Source organism: Plectropomus leopardus, chromosome 12 (genome assembly GCF_026936395.1).
Source record: "Plectropomus leopardus strain MGB_pleo_1.0 chromosome 12, ASM2693639v1, whole genome shotgun sequence".
Lineage (NCBI taxonomy): Eukaryota > Metazoa > Chordata > Actinopteri > Perciformes > Serranidae > Plectropomus > Plectropomus leopardus.
Genome location: NC_142187.1, coordinates 8699257 through 8716363, shown reverse-complemented (window position 1 = coordinate 8716363; position 17107 = coordinate 8699257). Strand labels below are relative to the sequence as shown.

Here is a 17107-nt window from a genome sequence, read left to right as displayed (position 1 = left end):
GCTACCATAGCTAACATTAGTAATGATTGATTTTCACCAAGCAGCAACATCCAAGGCTGAAAAATGAAACCATCCTGGAGTGACAAAAACATCCCTGAATGGCCACTTGAGGCTGGCTCCAAAACAGAGTCAATCCCCATAGACCCCCATATTAAAATGCCCAACTTTGCAGCAGAAATATAGGTGACCACAAATGCTTTTGGTCTCTAAAACTTCAACATTCAAGGCAGCTGCACAAGGGGTGAGTTTTTCTATAACTCATCAGTTTACTTTTTATGAGGGCCCATAGTTACCCATATTTAAGGGAGGGGCCACTTGTCTGCCAGTAGTCTCTTTGGGTTCAAACCAGATGCACCCCTCACTCCTCCACAGCTCAACCTCTGATCTGGCTGCCAAAAAAACAAGATGGGGAAGGCTGAAATGCTGAATTTGAGGCTTCAAAATGGCAGTCCACAAACCAATGTGTGATGCGTAACGCTATATTATTCTTACAGTTTTTGAGCAGCACTCGCAAACCCGCCTGTTTTTATCAAAAACATAATACTATAATTTGTAGTAATAATAACAGAAATTTGTACATTTAATTTGTCAGGGTGCAGTGGTTTTACGTTGTAGCTTAACCTTTTTAACAATGGGGGCACATTTTACAACACACATACAGTCGGAGCATCTTCAAGTAACATTCCATTAAAATCAGCCCACATTAATACTGTAGGCTGAAGGCCCTGCTACATTAAAGAGGGGTGTGTCGGGTACGTGTGTGTTTTGGGGGTTTGAAGGAGTATTACGCTACCACGTAGCCTGCTTTATTTATAGCTTACCTCTTCCCTTTCAATCTGTAATGTAATATCACATGCGATCATTTTGAGCACATGCACACATTGCACTGGACACACGTGTACTGTATGTACAGATGGATCAGACTCAAAAAGATCCAAAAAATTGCCTCATGCCCCCCCTGTAAAACTCTATGTTTCACTTTCTTCTTGAGTCAGGGCTAAGTGACACCTATGCACTGAATCCTCAGCAGGTGCACCACCCTCTCCTCTCTCCATGTCCCTGAGTGACCCACCACCACATTCTAGCGCTGCGCCAGTGCCAGCAGGAGCAAATTAGACACCGGCAACCCCTCCTGATATGTACTTCTCTGTCCTACATCCATTATTTTTAGCTGGGATCCAAGCCTCCATCTTCACTTAATATGGGAAAAGAGTGCCTCATATTCGCAGCCACCTCTAAATCCATCGTAATGCTGTTTCCTCATTTGCCGCAAAGCAGAGGAGCTCAACACACACAAACACACACACACACACAAACGCATGCAAACACACACACACAAACGCACGCAAACACACACACACAAACGCACGCAAACACACATGTCCCATCCTTCTTTCACTCGTGATTCCTTGCTTTTGCACCATCTCTCACCACCTCTGTCACCGTCTTCTCCTGTGTTCAGTGGATAGAGAGAGAAAGAGAGCAGGTTGGTCCTCATCTCCTCACTCCACCCACTTTTACAGGTCTGCACACTCAAGCACATGCACACATACATACATGCACGCACGCACGCACTCACGCACGCACGCACACACACACACACACACACACACACACACACACACACACACACACACAGAGAAAGCTGTCGCCCCAGCAACCACAGTTGCCCCCACCTCATCTTTCCCGATTACACCCCACATAGACATACACTCGCACCTATGTCAAACTTAGCCCAACCCCTCTTGCACCCTGTGCCCCACTGCCAGTAGCCCATGTGAGGATTTTTAATAAGGTGGATGCAAGAGTTGGTCTTGCTCTCTTCTGGGTGACGCGGATTGGAAGGGGTTCTCCACACTTTTATCAAACTATTTAGTTTTTTTTCGACTTTCGGCACCCCTTCTTTTACTTTCTGAAACTGTAAACACATCCACATTTTCTTAGAGAGGAGCCATGAAGTGGACCTGGGTGCTTGTGGCAGTTTTGCTGTCCTTTGGAGGGCTAACACTGGGCAAGGATAGCTTGGACTTCCCAGAGTATGATGGCAAGGACCGCGTCCATGACCTCCACATCAAGAACTATAAATCTGTGATGAAGAAGTACGATGTTATGGTGGTTTACTACCATGACCATCCCGGATCCAGCCGCGTCGCCCAGAGACAGTTTGAGATTGAGGAGTTGGCCCTTGAGGTGGGTTGGGTCTATGGGAACTATGGGTAGAATAAGGAGGATAGCTTGCTGATGACAAAGCTGTATCATGCTGGATTCATAATGCAAAGCATATAAACATTACACAGACTTGAAGTCAAAGTTGCTATTTGGTTTGGTTTGTTTGTATTTTGGTGTAACTCAATTTAATTTGGTTGCATAGAATTTGAATTGTGCAAAGTGTGAAAGTATACTGCTGGTAAAGGGCTTAATTTGCAAGTGAAAAAATGTAAAAAGCATTGCTCATAGGAAAGGAAGGGAATGACATTTATTTAAAGACTTGAAATATGAAATTTTACACATTGGCTGTTATAATGAAAAGTGATGCTACAAGGAGGAAAATAGCTTTGCTGGATTCAGAAATGCTGATTGGTCCCAAATATGTGTCACAAGCCTGCTGTGTGTCATCAGTGTCATCCACCCGAGGCAAAGAGCTGAGCTGTGAGGGCCCAAGATATCATTTATTCTGGCAAAAGCTGAGCTTGTGTATGGTGTGTGTGTGTGTGTGTGTGTGTGTGTGTGTGTGTGTGTGTGTGTGTGTGTGTGTGTGTGTGTGTGTGTGTGTGTGTGTGTGTGTGTGTGTGTGTGTGTGTGTTGGAGTTGTACTTAATACCCGTCTATCGGTATACCTCAGGCCTCCTGTTAGCCTGGATACTCAGCAGTTTTATCACATTCCTCACAGATAGACATTACATCATCAGTCAGCAAGCTTCCAGTATCGGCTCGCAAATGGCATCAAACCACAACTGATACGGGTTGGTTTCTTAAAAAAACGCTTAATATAAAATGTCGCAAAGTTATATTTGTCCTTCTTGTTCTCCATGTTCATAGTCGGCAGGAATTGGCAGCCATTTTAAATTGGACCAAAAACAGAAAACAAAATGAAAGGTACAATTTTGACGTCACACACAAGAGGCCTATAGATCTGACTGGTTCTCAAACAGCATTTTTGCCATCGTTTGAAGAAAGACTGGACTAACATCTAACGTAAAAGTTGAAGTTCTGTAAAAAAGTAATAGAGGTGATGACTGATTTATGGAATATATACTCTGGATCATGTGGCAACTATATCTTTGGCATTTGGCATGACCAACCGCAAAGGCCACTTCCTTACGTACTTGATGCATGGTTATGTTTCAGGAGAACTGAAAGCACTGCTGGTGGCTCGTTTATGAACTGACTTGCAAAACAGGCACAAAAAACACAGTCTTTGCCATTGCAACCAAATTCAGAATTGGGTATGCAATAAGTGGGGTAACACTAAAAGATAGGCAATGCTCAACAGTCCCTGCAGCAGTGATCATAGCAAAATAATGCACAAATTGATACAGAAAGGAATTTGGGCAAAAATATTGTAACATTCATTAGTCAACAAAATTTGAATCCACCTTGTCATGTATTATTAACAAAATGACATGGGAAGAAATGAATAGAAATAGATAATTATAGAGAGCAAAACAGTAATACACACTGTTCCCCTTTGCATATCACATCATCTCGACAGCTTCTGTCTCTGTATGGGAGCGTTAAGGCTCAGCCTCAGGGCTGGAGGCCAGCACTGGAGGTTCTGGCTCCAGTAGTGCCGGCTCAGCTCGGCGCTGTGATTGACACTTGCAGTACTGTACTTGTCAGCGGATCCCAAAGCACTGGGCATCACTGCCACCTAGCCAAAATAGTCCCTGCGGTGGTGTGGTTTCTGGTGCTATATTTATCGCAAGCTGCTTTTGTGGTGGGTTGAGCTCCCTGAAGGCTTGTGTTTCTCCTTATGAATGTATTATGATTTACTTTTGATGAGGATTTAATATTAGTAACATGTAGCAGCAAAGGGCTCAGATTTTCAGAGTTGAAGGCACTCTGTTGGTGACCGTAAAATGGAATATGACAGTGAGAAAGTCATAATTAAGTGTTTTCTTTCTTGGTAAAGAAAAAAAAATGTTAAGGTGGTCTAACAACGTGACTGGGGTCTATGTGTTCATGCACAATAATTTCCTCATATTTCCATTTATTTTTTATATTATTTGCCTGCTTTCTTTAGACTAAATGCACCCTACTATTAAATTACACACTGTAATAGCAAAAAAGAAAATTACATTTTATCATTTGCCATGTTTATATATTTGACATATATATATTGGTCAATGTCTCAGTGAGCAGGTACAAATTGGCAATGTTATAAGTGAAATTGTGTACAGCTGCAGTGCATTCTGCATGTTATGTAGTTGGAAAACATGCAGATCTAGTTATGAAATCCCATCCTAGATACTGAGGTTGTTGGTTTAACTTTACATGTAGTTAGGGAGGATCAGTTACTCTGAAGAAATGATATCAGCCACATTACTGCGCATACATCAAGGTCTTAAGACAACTTTGCATGTTTTTTATTTGGAGAACATGCATGTATATAAATCTTTGAAATTATTTTCATTTTATATCTCTTAAAAAAATGCAGAAAAAATATGTCACAAGGTAATGACATTTATTTATATTACATATTCAAATCAAGATAAACAACCTCTAATGTATCCATGCACTTACAAATGTTTATCTCCAATATATGTCTCAGTTGCAGAGTTTTAATTTATTGGTTTTATTCAAGTGTTTATACAGGAAAATGAAAAGAATTACCAGTACAAATAATCAATGCTTTTTCATGCATTTATCACGTTTTCCTCAAATGTATGCTTACGTTGCCTATGTAGTATTAAACATTACTGATCTCAGTCACTTGCCCTTTAAAAGCTTATTTTAGCCTACTTAAATACCGAGAGGGTGGGGTCTGCAACAAAATATAGTGCAATTCAGAAAAGCTAAAATTACAGTAAAGTTAAGAAATGTACCTAAAGACTCAATTTGCCTTTAAAAAACGTAAAAATTTGTAAGTATACTTAATAAAAATGAAATATTACTTTGAAGATATATTGCATAGATACCAACTTACCTGCTGCTAAGCTACCAACTCTAAACTCCCCCACCCATCTGCAACTCCAATCAAATTAAAGAAATGCAAAGAATTATCTGCACAACAACCTGCAGGATGGGCCTGCTTAGTCAAACTATTTATGCCAGTAAAAGCAGCTGCTCAAGATCTCTGACACCAGAGTGCATCCATGTGTGTATGTGTGCACGATGTGTGTACGTGTGTGTGTGTGTGTGTGTGTGTGTGTGTGTGTGTGTGTGTGTGTGTGTGTGTGTGTGTGTGTGTGTGTGTGTGTACTTTTTACTCTCCAAACACATTGAGACAACCCTCAAACCACTTCCTCAATCCAGTCAGCTGTGAATGTGGCACTGCCATTGGTGGAATGAACTGTCAGTCACAAGGTTCAAGTTTCATACAGATTTAGAAAGTGCATAAGCAGCGCTCTGAAAAGCAGGCTTTTATGGTAATGAAACTACTGAGTGAAACAACTTTATCAAAAAGGTATAAATATGCATGAGATAGGGACATAAGCACTCAGTTTATTGCACTCTCATGCAGGCTTGTATTCCCATGTTTTATAGTCATAACTAAAGTGACAAATCATGTGCTCAGTTACATGACAATGTCTTTGTTTTACAGCTTGTAGCCCAGGTCCTGGATGAGTTTGATGATGAAGATATCGGAGTTGGCCTCATTGATGCAAAGGAAGACAAAGCTGTTGCAAAGAAATTAGGTAAACACTCATCAAAATTAACACGGCTGCAGATACCTTTAACTTTTGCCATTATGCAAAATACACCAGCCAGTATCATTACCTCAGCCATTTGTCAAACTCTTCACCTATAAATACCGGGGGCATATGAAACAGGGGTTTGACAGACACATGTTCTAGATAATGAAGGGGGTGTGGCCCCCTGCACCACTCCCAAATCTACACCTGTAATAATGGCTAATGATTTGAACTAACCTGTCTATCAAGAGGTCATGTGGTCTCAGTGGAATGGGACCTACTGTACTTTAATGTTTCCTGTTCTTACTGAAGATAATTATAAAATTGAGGGAAGGATGAGGCCAAATTGTCTTTGTTTGACCTTTGCTCTGGTCTGGGCTTCTTCTCTTTTCCCCAGGCCTTGAAGAGTCCGACAGTGTCTTCATCTTCACAGATGATGAAGTCATAGAATATGATGGCGAGTTTGCAGCAGACACTATTGTGGAGTTCATCTATGATGTTCGTGAGGATATAATCTCCCAGTTAATAGCCTGCTTTATTTTAGAGAAAAAGTCTCTGAAACATAGTTTGTTTTCTTTGAAGATGACACACAGAATCTGACTCTTGGTTCTTCTTCTCTCTTTCACTATTGTCTCCCCTCCTTTCTCTTCCATGACCATTCTTTTCTTCTATAGGTTCTTGAAGACCCAGTGGAAATTATTGACAATATTAGGGAACTGAAAGGCTTTGAAAACATCGAAGAGGACATCAAACTGGTGGGCTACTTTAAGAGTCACAAGTCAGAACGTAAGAATCTGTACTGTGATGGCATGATAATCTGTTTCAATTTGTTTGTTTTTTTCCAGTTGTTTTCGCTGTAATTGCTCTTAATTGCATATCAAGCAAGTGAGAGACCAGTCTCAGATTGCTTGATTTGACTTTGAGCTGCAGACTGATTTGATTTTTAAGGTGATTTTCAAGTGAGCACCCTACAAGCTACATTAACGATGAGAGCAACAAGTTTATATTCTTAGATATATTTAATACAGGAGCTGAAACAACTTGAAACTAAAACAATTTGATGGATACCGATAAAATTTCAGATTTTGAGGCTTTTGTCGATGCTGCTGAAGAGTTCCATCCTCACATGGCGTTCTTTGCCACCTTCAATCCCAAGGTGAGTAACAATGATTTTATTATCTGGGGTTGGATTAGACACACTTAAACACCATATATTAGTGGTTAGAATATAAGTTAGTGTTTTAAAATGATTTAAAACTGACTTAAAAAATTAGATATCCTTAAAATATTAAAAGTATTAAAGAAATTCTATCATAAGCTAATAATAAGCTTTGTCAGTTTGTTATTTGATGCTGGGCCAGAAGTGTAGAGTGGGTATCAAAGTTCTTTTTTGTGCTAAAAAGAACTGCTTAAATCAAGCTGTTGAGAACATAGTTTGTAGACCAGAAAACCAGATCAGTAACTTAAAAAATGCAAAAACGTTCCATAGAGATGAAAGGTGTTGCAATTTGGGTTATTATTCATTGTGGATAAATCATTTCAAACAAGTCCTTCCACATCACACAGTTATTTGATCCAGTTTTAATGCAAAATGGTTCAATGTTGATTTAACATAATTAAATATAACATACAAACCTTTTTTAAAAAAAAAGAAAAAAAAAAGAAAAAAAGATAGGACAAAAATTGAGCCTTGAGGAAGTACTTATTCACTCAGCTAACACGCCTAAAAGGCACACAGTATCTTCACAACAACTTTCTTTCAAAATTGCTATACATTGTATCTTCTTCACATAAAATTTCAAAACAGATGTTGTGTCCTCAAACAGTTATCACCAATAATCTGCATGTATTCATACAAACTAAACTGGTAAGATATTGTGTAAATATAACTTTGTTGTTATAAACCACTTAATTGTGGTTCCCAGGTCCTCTTTGCTCAGAATTTTTGTTCTAATCTGTTGGTTTTGTGTTACAGGTTGCAAAGATTCTGGACCTGAAGCTCAATGAGGTTGACTTCTATGAACCCTTTATGGATGATCCAGTGGTCATCCCAGGAAAACCTTACTCTGAGGAAGAGCTGGTGAAATTCATTGAAGATAATGACAGGTGAGTCCCTTTAATACTATGCTACAGTAATATCATGAGGTAAACCTTCACCTTCCACAATGGAAAACAAAAATCTTATTCCCCTGTTCTTTTCAAGACCAACCCTGAGGAAGCTGCAGCCACACAACATGTATGAGATCTGGGTAAGAACTTTAAAACATTGCAGCCCAAAGGTCTATTTTTGTACAACTGAAGATGAGATGATAAGATTACAACTCCAGAACGGTTTCAGAATATCCTGAAATCGCAACCTTGACATGTTCACTCCAGTGGGTTCACTGTGTTCTCCCTCTTTCCATAGGATGACGATGTTGATGGTGAACATATCATTGCTTTTGCAGAGGAGTCTGACCCAGGTAAAGGAACCCTGAATGAAATGTAAATATTCACAGAACATTAACAGAAATGCCAACAAATCTACAGTATGTGTTTTACAATACAAATTTTTTGGAGTTAGTATTGACATGATGTTAAGACAAATTTAATAAGTACCCCATGCAGCTATACGCTATTTATGCAGGTGAATAAAGGATGATCATTAAACATATGTGCAAATACCCAGTACCACCATTTTGTTGACTATGCCCTATAATAGTTTAGTTTTAGTTTCACTCTTGTCCTCTTCGCTCCTTAGACGGTTTTGAGTTCCTTGAGATCCTGAAGGAAGTTGCCGAGGATAACACAGATAACCCTGACCTCAGCATTGTCTGGATTGACCCTGATGACTTCCCCCTGGTAAAAATATAACAGTGACATGACGCATACTAGGAATCATAGAAACTTCTTTGGGTACTCTGAGATTTAATGACTAAGCTCACTAAACATATTCTTCATAAATGTCACATTAAGTTGATCGATACCGGCTGATAAAGGCTGAATTAATCCCAACTGTTTTGTTTTAATTTTCCTTGCAGCTTCTGCCACACTGGGAAAAGACTTTTGGAATTGACCTGTCCTCCCCACAGATTGGTGTTGTCGATGCTGATGATGTGAGTAATATTTTTGATAATTTATTCATAGATTGCATGTCCATTTGTGTGCTTTTCACACTCTATTATACATATATACACAGGTTGGACTAATTTGTGGTAATTTGATTAATCATAAATGTTTTGGGTAAAAATCAAACTGAAATGTACAGAGTCTTTGTCTCTATGTATGTCTGCTCTTTCGTTTTTCCCGACAACTGTCAATCAGATTTGCCTCTCACTTGGCAGAGGTATGAGTAAGGACACAAGGATGTGTGGTGTCAAGTGCGAGCTCTTGTGATTTATGCAACATATTCATTAGTGATGTGTTATGTTCACACTGTGTAGTGTACTGAGAGGGGACCCCCTTTAGTTCATGTTATGCTTACATGACATGTGCCCTTAAACATATCCAGCAGGTAGACAGTTTGGTTAGATTCTGGGTAAAATTGTTTGGGGGAATATGTGTGCCTGGGCTCAATAGAGGCCCATAGGTATGGGTTTTGCACCAAGGACCTCTAGCAGGCTATAAGATCATACAGTATATGGGTCTAAGTCTACAATGTACACACTATCTACATGTTTGTTTTGAATATACATGATCTAGATGCCCATGTGGAACATCCATGTGCGTCCTATGCAAACATTGGTTCATAGAGATACAAATAGTCAAAAACTTCTCGAGGTTCGGTGTTTGGAGGTTGAGTTGATTTTATTTGTTCTTCCTTACTCTGCAGGGTGACAGTGTGTGGATGGACATGGATGATAATGGTGAGGACTTGCCATCTGTAGACGAGCTGGAGGACTGGATTGAGGATGCTCTGTCAGGTGAAATCGATCCAGATGATGATGATGATGATGATGACGACGATGATGATGACGATGATGACGACGATGATGATGACGATGATGATGATGACGACGACGACGATGACGACGACGATGATGATGATGACGACGACGATGACGATGATGATGACGACGATGACGATGACGACGATGATGATGATGATGATGATGATGATGATGACGACGATGATGATGACGATGATGATGATGACGACGATGATTATTAAATCATTAAGTCATAATTTACTATTTAAGTCTGACCAATGCAGTTTCAAGAGTCACCATCATTAACTCTGTCAAATCATCTTCTTTTGTAACTAGTTCTTGTTAACTCATCAGTCCATTTTGATATCTCATCTTTTCATCATCCTCTCTCTGCATCCCACCAGAGCAATATTCCACTACTCGTTTATCCCTCTCCCCTACATATTCACTAATCCTCCATGTAACAAAGTACTTTCTAAGATGAGATCCCACAGTGGCTTTATTCACACATGTAACACTGTCTGGTACAATAAAAAAAGAAATTCTTTCAAAACCTTGTCATCTACTGCTATTGATTTTTATATTATTAAAGTTTTTATTTTCCAAAGTACTGGAGGGGTTGCAATATTGTATGCATTATGTCTGAGTCCATCTGTGGAGTCTGTTGCAGTCTGAATGTGTTTTATCTGTTCTCTTATTTTCTTGTTTGCCCCAGTATCAAAACAACTGTGGTCAGATCCAAGGGTGCTAGCAGGCTTTTCTTATGGGTCTTAAAGTCACCAGCCTACTCTGTGAAATCAATGTAACGCTGTACACTGAAAGTGCTGTACATCATATGGGTGTTTTCTACAATGATGAAATATGACAACAGCCATATTCTATTTTTGTAACAAGAGAAATTTAACTTACTGTAAAGTCTTAAATAAATGACAGCTTGGACAGAAACACCATTATTGTATAGTTTTTTGAAGGTGTGTGCGTGCGTGTGAATTCCAAATATTAGAAAAAAACACATAATGATTTTAATTATCTGAAAATTTACTACAGTATAGTATAAATAGGCCTTTGTATTAGAGATGTAGAGAGACATCATTTTTTGTCTTTCTGTCTTTGCATGTGTTTTCAGATGGAAGACCATAATGGGCTTGGTTTACACCAGTTGTCACGGTAAAAAAAAAAAAAGATCATAGATGTATTACAAATATTACATACTGGACACCAAGATGGTGCCTATTCAGTTCAATGAAAATGCTTGCCTGGCACATACGCCAAATAAGCATTAAGCTTCTGAGTTTACTTGGTATGTGGCCCACTGAATATGTTTAGTAATGTTTCTCCCTCTGGCTCCGCCAGTGAGTTCCCGCCCGGCTCATAGGCATTGCATTGTTACAGCGTCACAGACTTTTTAAACTGCTTTTCCGTTTTTTTGGCTCCAGGAAAGTTTTACAGTTATAAAACCTCCTTGGATCAAAAATTCATAATAAAAGGATAATAATTGACCTTGTTTGCAGTTAGAGGTGTCCTGTCAACAGTTTTGTCTCTTTTATCATGATGGCTAATGGGAGAAAAACTTTTTTGGGTCATGGGTGGGTTTTTTTGCTGCAATACTGTGAGTGTCCACTGAGAAAAATTAGAAGCAAGGCTGACTGGCATTCTTGGTAGCCTATTTCTTACCTAATATTCATCGGCAATGAAATTGCCTTCAAAGCATCAAACTGATGTAATATTGGCATATCAATAATTATGGAATTATGGAATAGATATCTGCATCTTCATATATATCCTCATATAGCTTACTTTTCATCTCTCTCTCTCTAGTTTTAATTTTAAATGGGCTTAATTTTATGAACTATCTGAAACCCCACCACCACCCCTTTAACTTGATAAATTAAAAAAATCAGAAACTGGAAAACTGTTTTTTAAATAATAAGATTCTGTTTTACAATGTAAAGGGAAGCTATTTACAAATAGATAGATCCTTCAGTTTCTTCAGATCATCCTTCAGTTTCAGAGAATTATCTTCAATTCCAACGATGCTGCATTTGCGTTTATTTATATTTGACTTTTGATACATATTTAAAAGAAATCCAGCTGCCACACTATACTCCTTGTCTTGCTACTCCAGAATTTCCGAGTGATAGCTGGGAACTAGAGATGCATGTCAGGAATGGACCCACCTGTGCACGTTCAGGAAAGTTCTTGGCTACTAAAAAAAACATGCGCTCGGGCGGATCAAAAAGTGACAAAGCATGATCCAAGTTTAATTTACAGAACCATTGCACCCTCCGTTTTACAGTAAAGACTTGAGATATATTATAAATGAAAAATGGAATGAGGAGTGTTTTCTGTTATGTATTCTTGGTGCTAGGTGACAACAGACTTGCTGTAAGTTTTCGCTGCATAACTTCAGGTTGGCTGCTCCGTTGGCCGAGCCGTTACAAAGCTGATGTTCATTGTAAGGTCAGTGCAAAGGTAAGCTACCAATACCTGCCCAGTAATACCTGTAAATACTATAGACCACTATGTGTAACATTAGATTAATTTTGCTTTCTACATCTTTAATACAATAAGTTTTTTAGGCTAACCTTGGTAGCATCACACACATTGCAAAATGAGCTTATGTTGTTGTAGACACATTCCCCACAAAACTGTAAATCCCAGTGTTTATGTATAAAGGGATGTACTGCAATATTTTTCAACATAGAAACAGTGAAAAAGTAGACTTTTCAGACAGACTTTAACCTTTCAACCAGAGAGTGCAGAGGAACACAGGTATTAAGCTGCTCTTAAATCTGCTTAATTTGTGCACAATTTGAAGCATTAAGGGGAAAAAAGACTTGGACTGGCAGCTACTAAATTTGCAACACATTTAAAGCTCTCTCTCTCAAACAGTGAAAATCCGTAATGTCTATAATTCACAACTGTATGTGGTAAATTGTATGCACACAGCTGTCTATATGGATTTACTCATAAATGGAGTCAAAGGTCTGTTTTTGGACGCCATCCTCACCAGCTAGAAGACCTAAAATAAAGAGCATTTTATTTTCTGTGACATTTTGCCCATGGTGCCCCATCATTTTCCCCATGGTATCAACACAGCAAAGTAAAATTACCTTTGCAATTTGCATTCTGCCAACCTCAGAATAAAACAATGCATAGTCATAAAATGTCTGTAGAGGTAAGATAATGATAAAATAACAACTGTTTAATGGAATGTTTACAGTCTTTTTTAACCAACATGCCCTTGTGTAACTACTGATCTACTTTTAGGAGACATTTTCTACACACTGCTTCACAAAAAAATTTCTAAGTAGACACAAATAATTTTAAAATTATTCGGGGAGACTTTCATTCATTTTTAGTTTCTTCGTGGTTAGGTTGAAATTAAGTCTGTTGTTTTTCTAAAAATCCAAAACACACACGCTCCGCCTTCCTCAAGTGATGTAACCCCTCCCCCCGCTCGTATTTTGGTGCGCATGCGCCGATGTGAGACCTAAGAGACACGCCTCTTCTTCTTCTTTCTGCAAGCTAGGAAGCCATGTGGCCGTGGTTGGTAAATAAAGACCTTAGCTAATTTTTAACAAGATTTTTTTCGCCACATAATTTTGTTTACTGGCGCTGGCTTTTGCACAGTCGGAGCATCCAAAATGTCTGCGGGCCTCGTGAACCTCCAGGCGCAGGTGGAGTCTGTGCTGGGAGCGCTGGTCAAAGCTGCCACGGTGGAGTTAACCAAACTGTTCGAGAGCAAATATCGAGCCTCGGCGCTGCTGGATTTGGATGTGGGCCGCACTGAGGACAAAAAGCAGAATAACACACTGGATAGTGGGGACACAAGACGCAGCATTGGCGTGCAAGTGGACGATGACATTTATCCGTCGTTGGAGCTGTCTGGTAAAGCTGTGCGCCTTTGAAGCTTTTAATGTTATGACTTCCTGTTTACGTCCAGGCTGCGGTGACAAATTCACGCCGCTTTAACTGCATGATAAAATCGGAAACTTAAAAAATGTGTGTGCATTTAGCCTAAAAGTATGTGTGCAATAACTTGCACGTGTGCATTTAGTTTTTGCACAGACTTAGTTAATTTGTAGCTGTTGTAGTGAACTCCATCCTGCAGGGTATTCCCCAGTTCAAACCCCCTGTAAAGGAATGCATGTGTGCCTCTGTGTTAACCCTCCCCCCTCCTCTCCACAGGCCCCCCTTTCTTCTCAGACAGCGATTGTTCGAGGAATTGCAGAGAGTTGGAGGTGGAGGTGGTGGAGGGGTGTCTTATTCCATCAGAAATCCTCCTGGCTGAAGATAATGGCCCAGTTGACCCCGAGTGGTCACCTCTGAAGGAACAGGTCAGTATGTGAATTTACAGGGGTGTAAATGAACTGTGGAATGGGGGAAACAGGCTGAGTGAACCTGTGAGCAGCTTTAATACATTAGCGTACTGTCACAGCCTGGCCCCCTTTTATAACAGTGCATCTATTTATATTTGTTGCCCTGAAGTTGACTGATTCATTTTCATACTGCACACAGTGTACTTCAAACATGCAAATTTGTTGTGTTTCTTCTTTAAACAGGTTGTGACGGAGGCTGCAGACATGGTGGAGTTAAGCGGGTTTGAAGCAGACTCTCTGACTGATAGTGATCCACAAACAGAAGTTGTTTTGCATGGTAAGGAAAAAACCCACAGGATCCACCACACCCTGACCCTGAACAAGATGAATACCTGGAATTCAAGTTATTCCAGAGACATGGATGTAGCAACATTTCCCACTCAAAGACACTATCAGTGAATTGTCTTTATGCTAACACCTAGTGCCATCTCTGAGAAACTACAACATGGACAAGCTTTTGTCTCTCTCTACAAATCGAAAACTGATGTTTATTCAAAGCAAATTCTACACTGATTTTTCTTAGAAATATAAAATGTAGTATTTATTAGTTAAGTGACACAGTGTGTGCATCTACGCGACCCAACTACTTTTCATTAACAAGTATTCACATCTCCACAGAGCAATTCTCACAAAGTGAAGCCACTTTGCTCGAGCTCACTGCTGTTCTCTCTCACACAGTTTCTGCTTTCTCTCACACACCAGGCGCCAAATATGGTGCACGCATTGTCTCTTTATATAAACGTGCTGTCGAGTTTGAATGATGAAATGCCATCACTGTAACAGACAGGTGAAGTCAGTGGTGTCATTTTATTTTAGAATCAGATCACCTAAATAAGAAGCTTTGGTTTTTAAAGATGAATTAGAAAATGATGGTGTGATTGTGCCATAAAATTTTAAAAAATGCATTTTGATTTTTTTCAGTCTGTGCAGAGACATGGACAGAGACAATAAAACATGGATCTACGCAAAGCTCTCCGGCTAAACAAAGGCCTCTCGTGATCCAACCAGATACACGTGACGTCATTTCTGGAGAGAAGATTAAGTTTGTCTGCCCGTTGATTCTAAAGCCAGAGCTTCCAGACCCCAAATCTGACAGTTCGGAGAAACCTGTTCAAACCGAGCCCCCGCAAGTCTGCGGCAGCACCGCCAAGGGCAATGCCTACAGTCCGTCCGTGTCTGATGGTGCTGTGACTCCTGCTCAGGTTGGTATTTGGGAGCGGATCCACGCGCCAAAGGAGTCAAAGAACAACCTCCACATGAAACTGAAACTGACTTCTCCAGACCTAAAGCTTAAGCTTCCCTGTGCGGTACATCTGGTGGACGTGCTCACTGTGGCCGAGTCAGAGATGAAGCTTCAAGATGCCAAAGGTCACAATGCTAACCACAAAAGTCGCTGGCCTCTGCCCAAAGACCTGCGCCGCCACCAAGGTCTTCACACCGGCCACCGTCTCTGTTGCTTCACCCCCTGTGGAAACGGCGTTTGGCGGCTCCAGAAGGTGGTCACCCACTCCCGTGATGGATACCCTTGCAGCATCTGTGGAAAGACGTTCAAGCGGAGGAAGATACTCCGGAGGCACGAGCGCTTTCACACTGGAGAAAGACCCTATTCGTGCTCGATATGCTCTAAGACGTTTGCACTGAGGAAGAGCCTCCGCCGCCACTTGAGGTTCCACACAGGGCAGAGACCGCACATCTGCACGCAGTGCAACAAAAGCTTCCGTCTGCGAGAAAATCTGAAAGCACACCTGAGGTTTCATACTGGGGAGAAGCCTTTCAACTGTGCCACTTGTGGCAAGATGTTCAGGATCGCAAGGAATCTGGAGAAACATAAACTGAGCCAGTGCGGCTCCTTTGTTCCTTCATTCAAGACAATCGCTGGCTTTTAGCTGTGGTAAAACAGCCATCGGTGGACAGTTGTGGTGGTTGTACTACTTTCTACCTCAGACTGAAAACACTGTATAGCTTTTGTAGACGACTGTCTTGTAACATTTAGATAAGAAAAATAAAGCTGTAAGTGGAACAGAACCCATGATCTAGATTGATTACTTACACTCAGACATTCAAGAAAGTTAATATTTTAATGACAAATAAGATGGAGATGCAGCGTGATGGGGCATTTTTTTTTAGCAACTTCTACTACTGATAGTTCTGTCTTAATCTTCTTTGTTTCTCATTGATTGCCATCATTTTACCTAATGTGGATCAACAGTGGGTCTGGAACACGGTGCAAGAGTTGTGCAACTACATGTCAGTTTTAAGCATTAAACCTCCTGAGAAACACATGATTAGTCTGCCAAGAATACTCACCACCTTGAACAGTTAATCAGTTAAACTACATACTTTCATGCTGCAATACTGCACTGCTCCTTGGAGATTGTGTGTTGTAAATGTGTTGGAACACATCAGTAAAATTTTATGCTTTGGTTAAAGTTCTTGGTACAGATAGAAGATATCTGGGGGTTGTTTGGTTAAGCAAAATACAGATCCTTACATGCCAACATTTGTGTAATAGTTATATAAAATAATTTCGCATATGTTTGTTTTTAATGTCTGAACTCTTTTTATGTTGTGCTTTTTCAAAACTTTATACAAATGTCTCTTATTAAAAAAATGTTTAGTTTTGTATTCAATTTATGAATACTGGATGTATGTAGACTTCTTTCTTCTCATGACCCAGATTTCAACGACTTTCCATGCTGACTTTATGATAAACCTGTTCTCAATTTTAAAAATTTTTAAGAATTCCCTTTGGAATACAAAAGTACTCCGATATGTGAACATATGATCAAACAAATGTGATATGTTTGCTTTTTAAATATGGTTTTAAAAAGTTTTTATATTCTTCATTATTGATACTCTACATATTGTCATATAATGTCTGCTTTCATTTTGTTTAACTTCTTATGGTAGATAGCAGTTTTCTTGTGTTTCAATAATAAAAAAAAGTGGTACACAGATTATT

General features: G+C 39.7%; 2 protein-coding genes across 2 annotated transcripts; both read left to right on the top strand.

Annotated features, from left to right (window-relative positions):
* Positions 1–1763: 1763 nt before the first annotated feature.
* On the top strand, positions 1764–10708 carry casq1a (calsequestrin 1a). The gene is made up of 11 exons (XM_042497841.2): positions 1764–2190; positions 5765–5858; positions 6253–6353; positions 6530–6641; positions 6938–7011; positions 7831–7961; positions 8059–8104; positions 8263–8317; positions 8596–8696; positions 8876–8950; positions 9667–10708. Exons 1-11 carry the CDS (start codon positions 1954–1956, stop codon positions 10003–10005), a joined length of 1365 nt encoding a protein of 454 aa, XP_042353775.1. The 5' UTR covers positions 1764–1953; the 3' UTR covers positions 10006–10708.
* A 2528-nt stretch (positions 10709–13236) lies between these two features.
* On the top strand, positions 13237–17102 carry LOC121951625 (uncharacterized). Its single transcript, XM_042498016.2, has 4 exons — positions 13237–13654; positions 13955–14103; positions 14329–14422; positions 15067–17102. The coding sequence occupies exons 1-4, from the start codon at positions 13411–13413 to the stop codon at positions 16029–16031; spliced, it is 1452 nt and encodes a 483-aa protein (XP_042353950.2). The 5' UTR covers positions 13237–13410; the 3' UTR covers positions 16032–17102.
* Positions 17103–17107: the final 5 nt, after the last annotated feature.

What these genes read in the sequence shown, in the direction of transcription:
- casq1a (XM_042497841.2), top strand. Translation starts at nt 1,954, where the DNA reads ATGAAGTGGACCTGGGTGCTTGTGGCAGTTTTGCTGTCCTTTGGAGGG. An exon ending in TTGTGGAGTTCATCTATGAT is followed by an intron (nt 6,354 to 6,529) that starts GTTCGTGAGGAT and finishes TTTCTTCTATAG; the next exon opens with GTTCTTGAAGACCCAGTGGA. An exon ending in TGCAGAGGAGTCTGACCCAG is followed by an intron (nt 8,318 to 8,595) that starts GTAAAGGAACCC and finishes TTCGCTCCTTAG; the next exon opens with ACGGTTTTGAGTTCCTTGAG.
- LOC121951625 (XM_042498016.2), top strand. Translation starts at nt 13,411, where the DNA reads ATGTCTGCGGGCCTCGTGAACCTCCAGGCGCAGGTGGAGTCTGTGCTG. An exon ending in TCCGTCGTTGGAGCTGTCTG is followed by an intron (nt 13,655 to 13,954) that starts GTAAAGCTGTGC and finishes TCCTCTCCACAG; the next exon opens with GCCCCCCTTTCTTCTCAGAC. An exon ending in AACAGAAGTTGTTTTGCATG is followed by an intron (nt 14,423 to 15,066) that starts GTAAGGAAAAAA and finishes GATTTTTTTCAG; the next exon opens with TCTGTGCAGAGACATGGACA.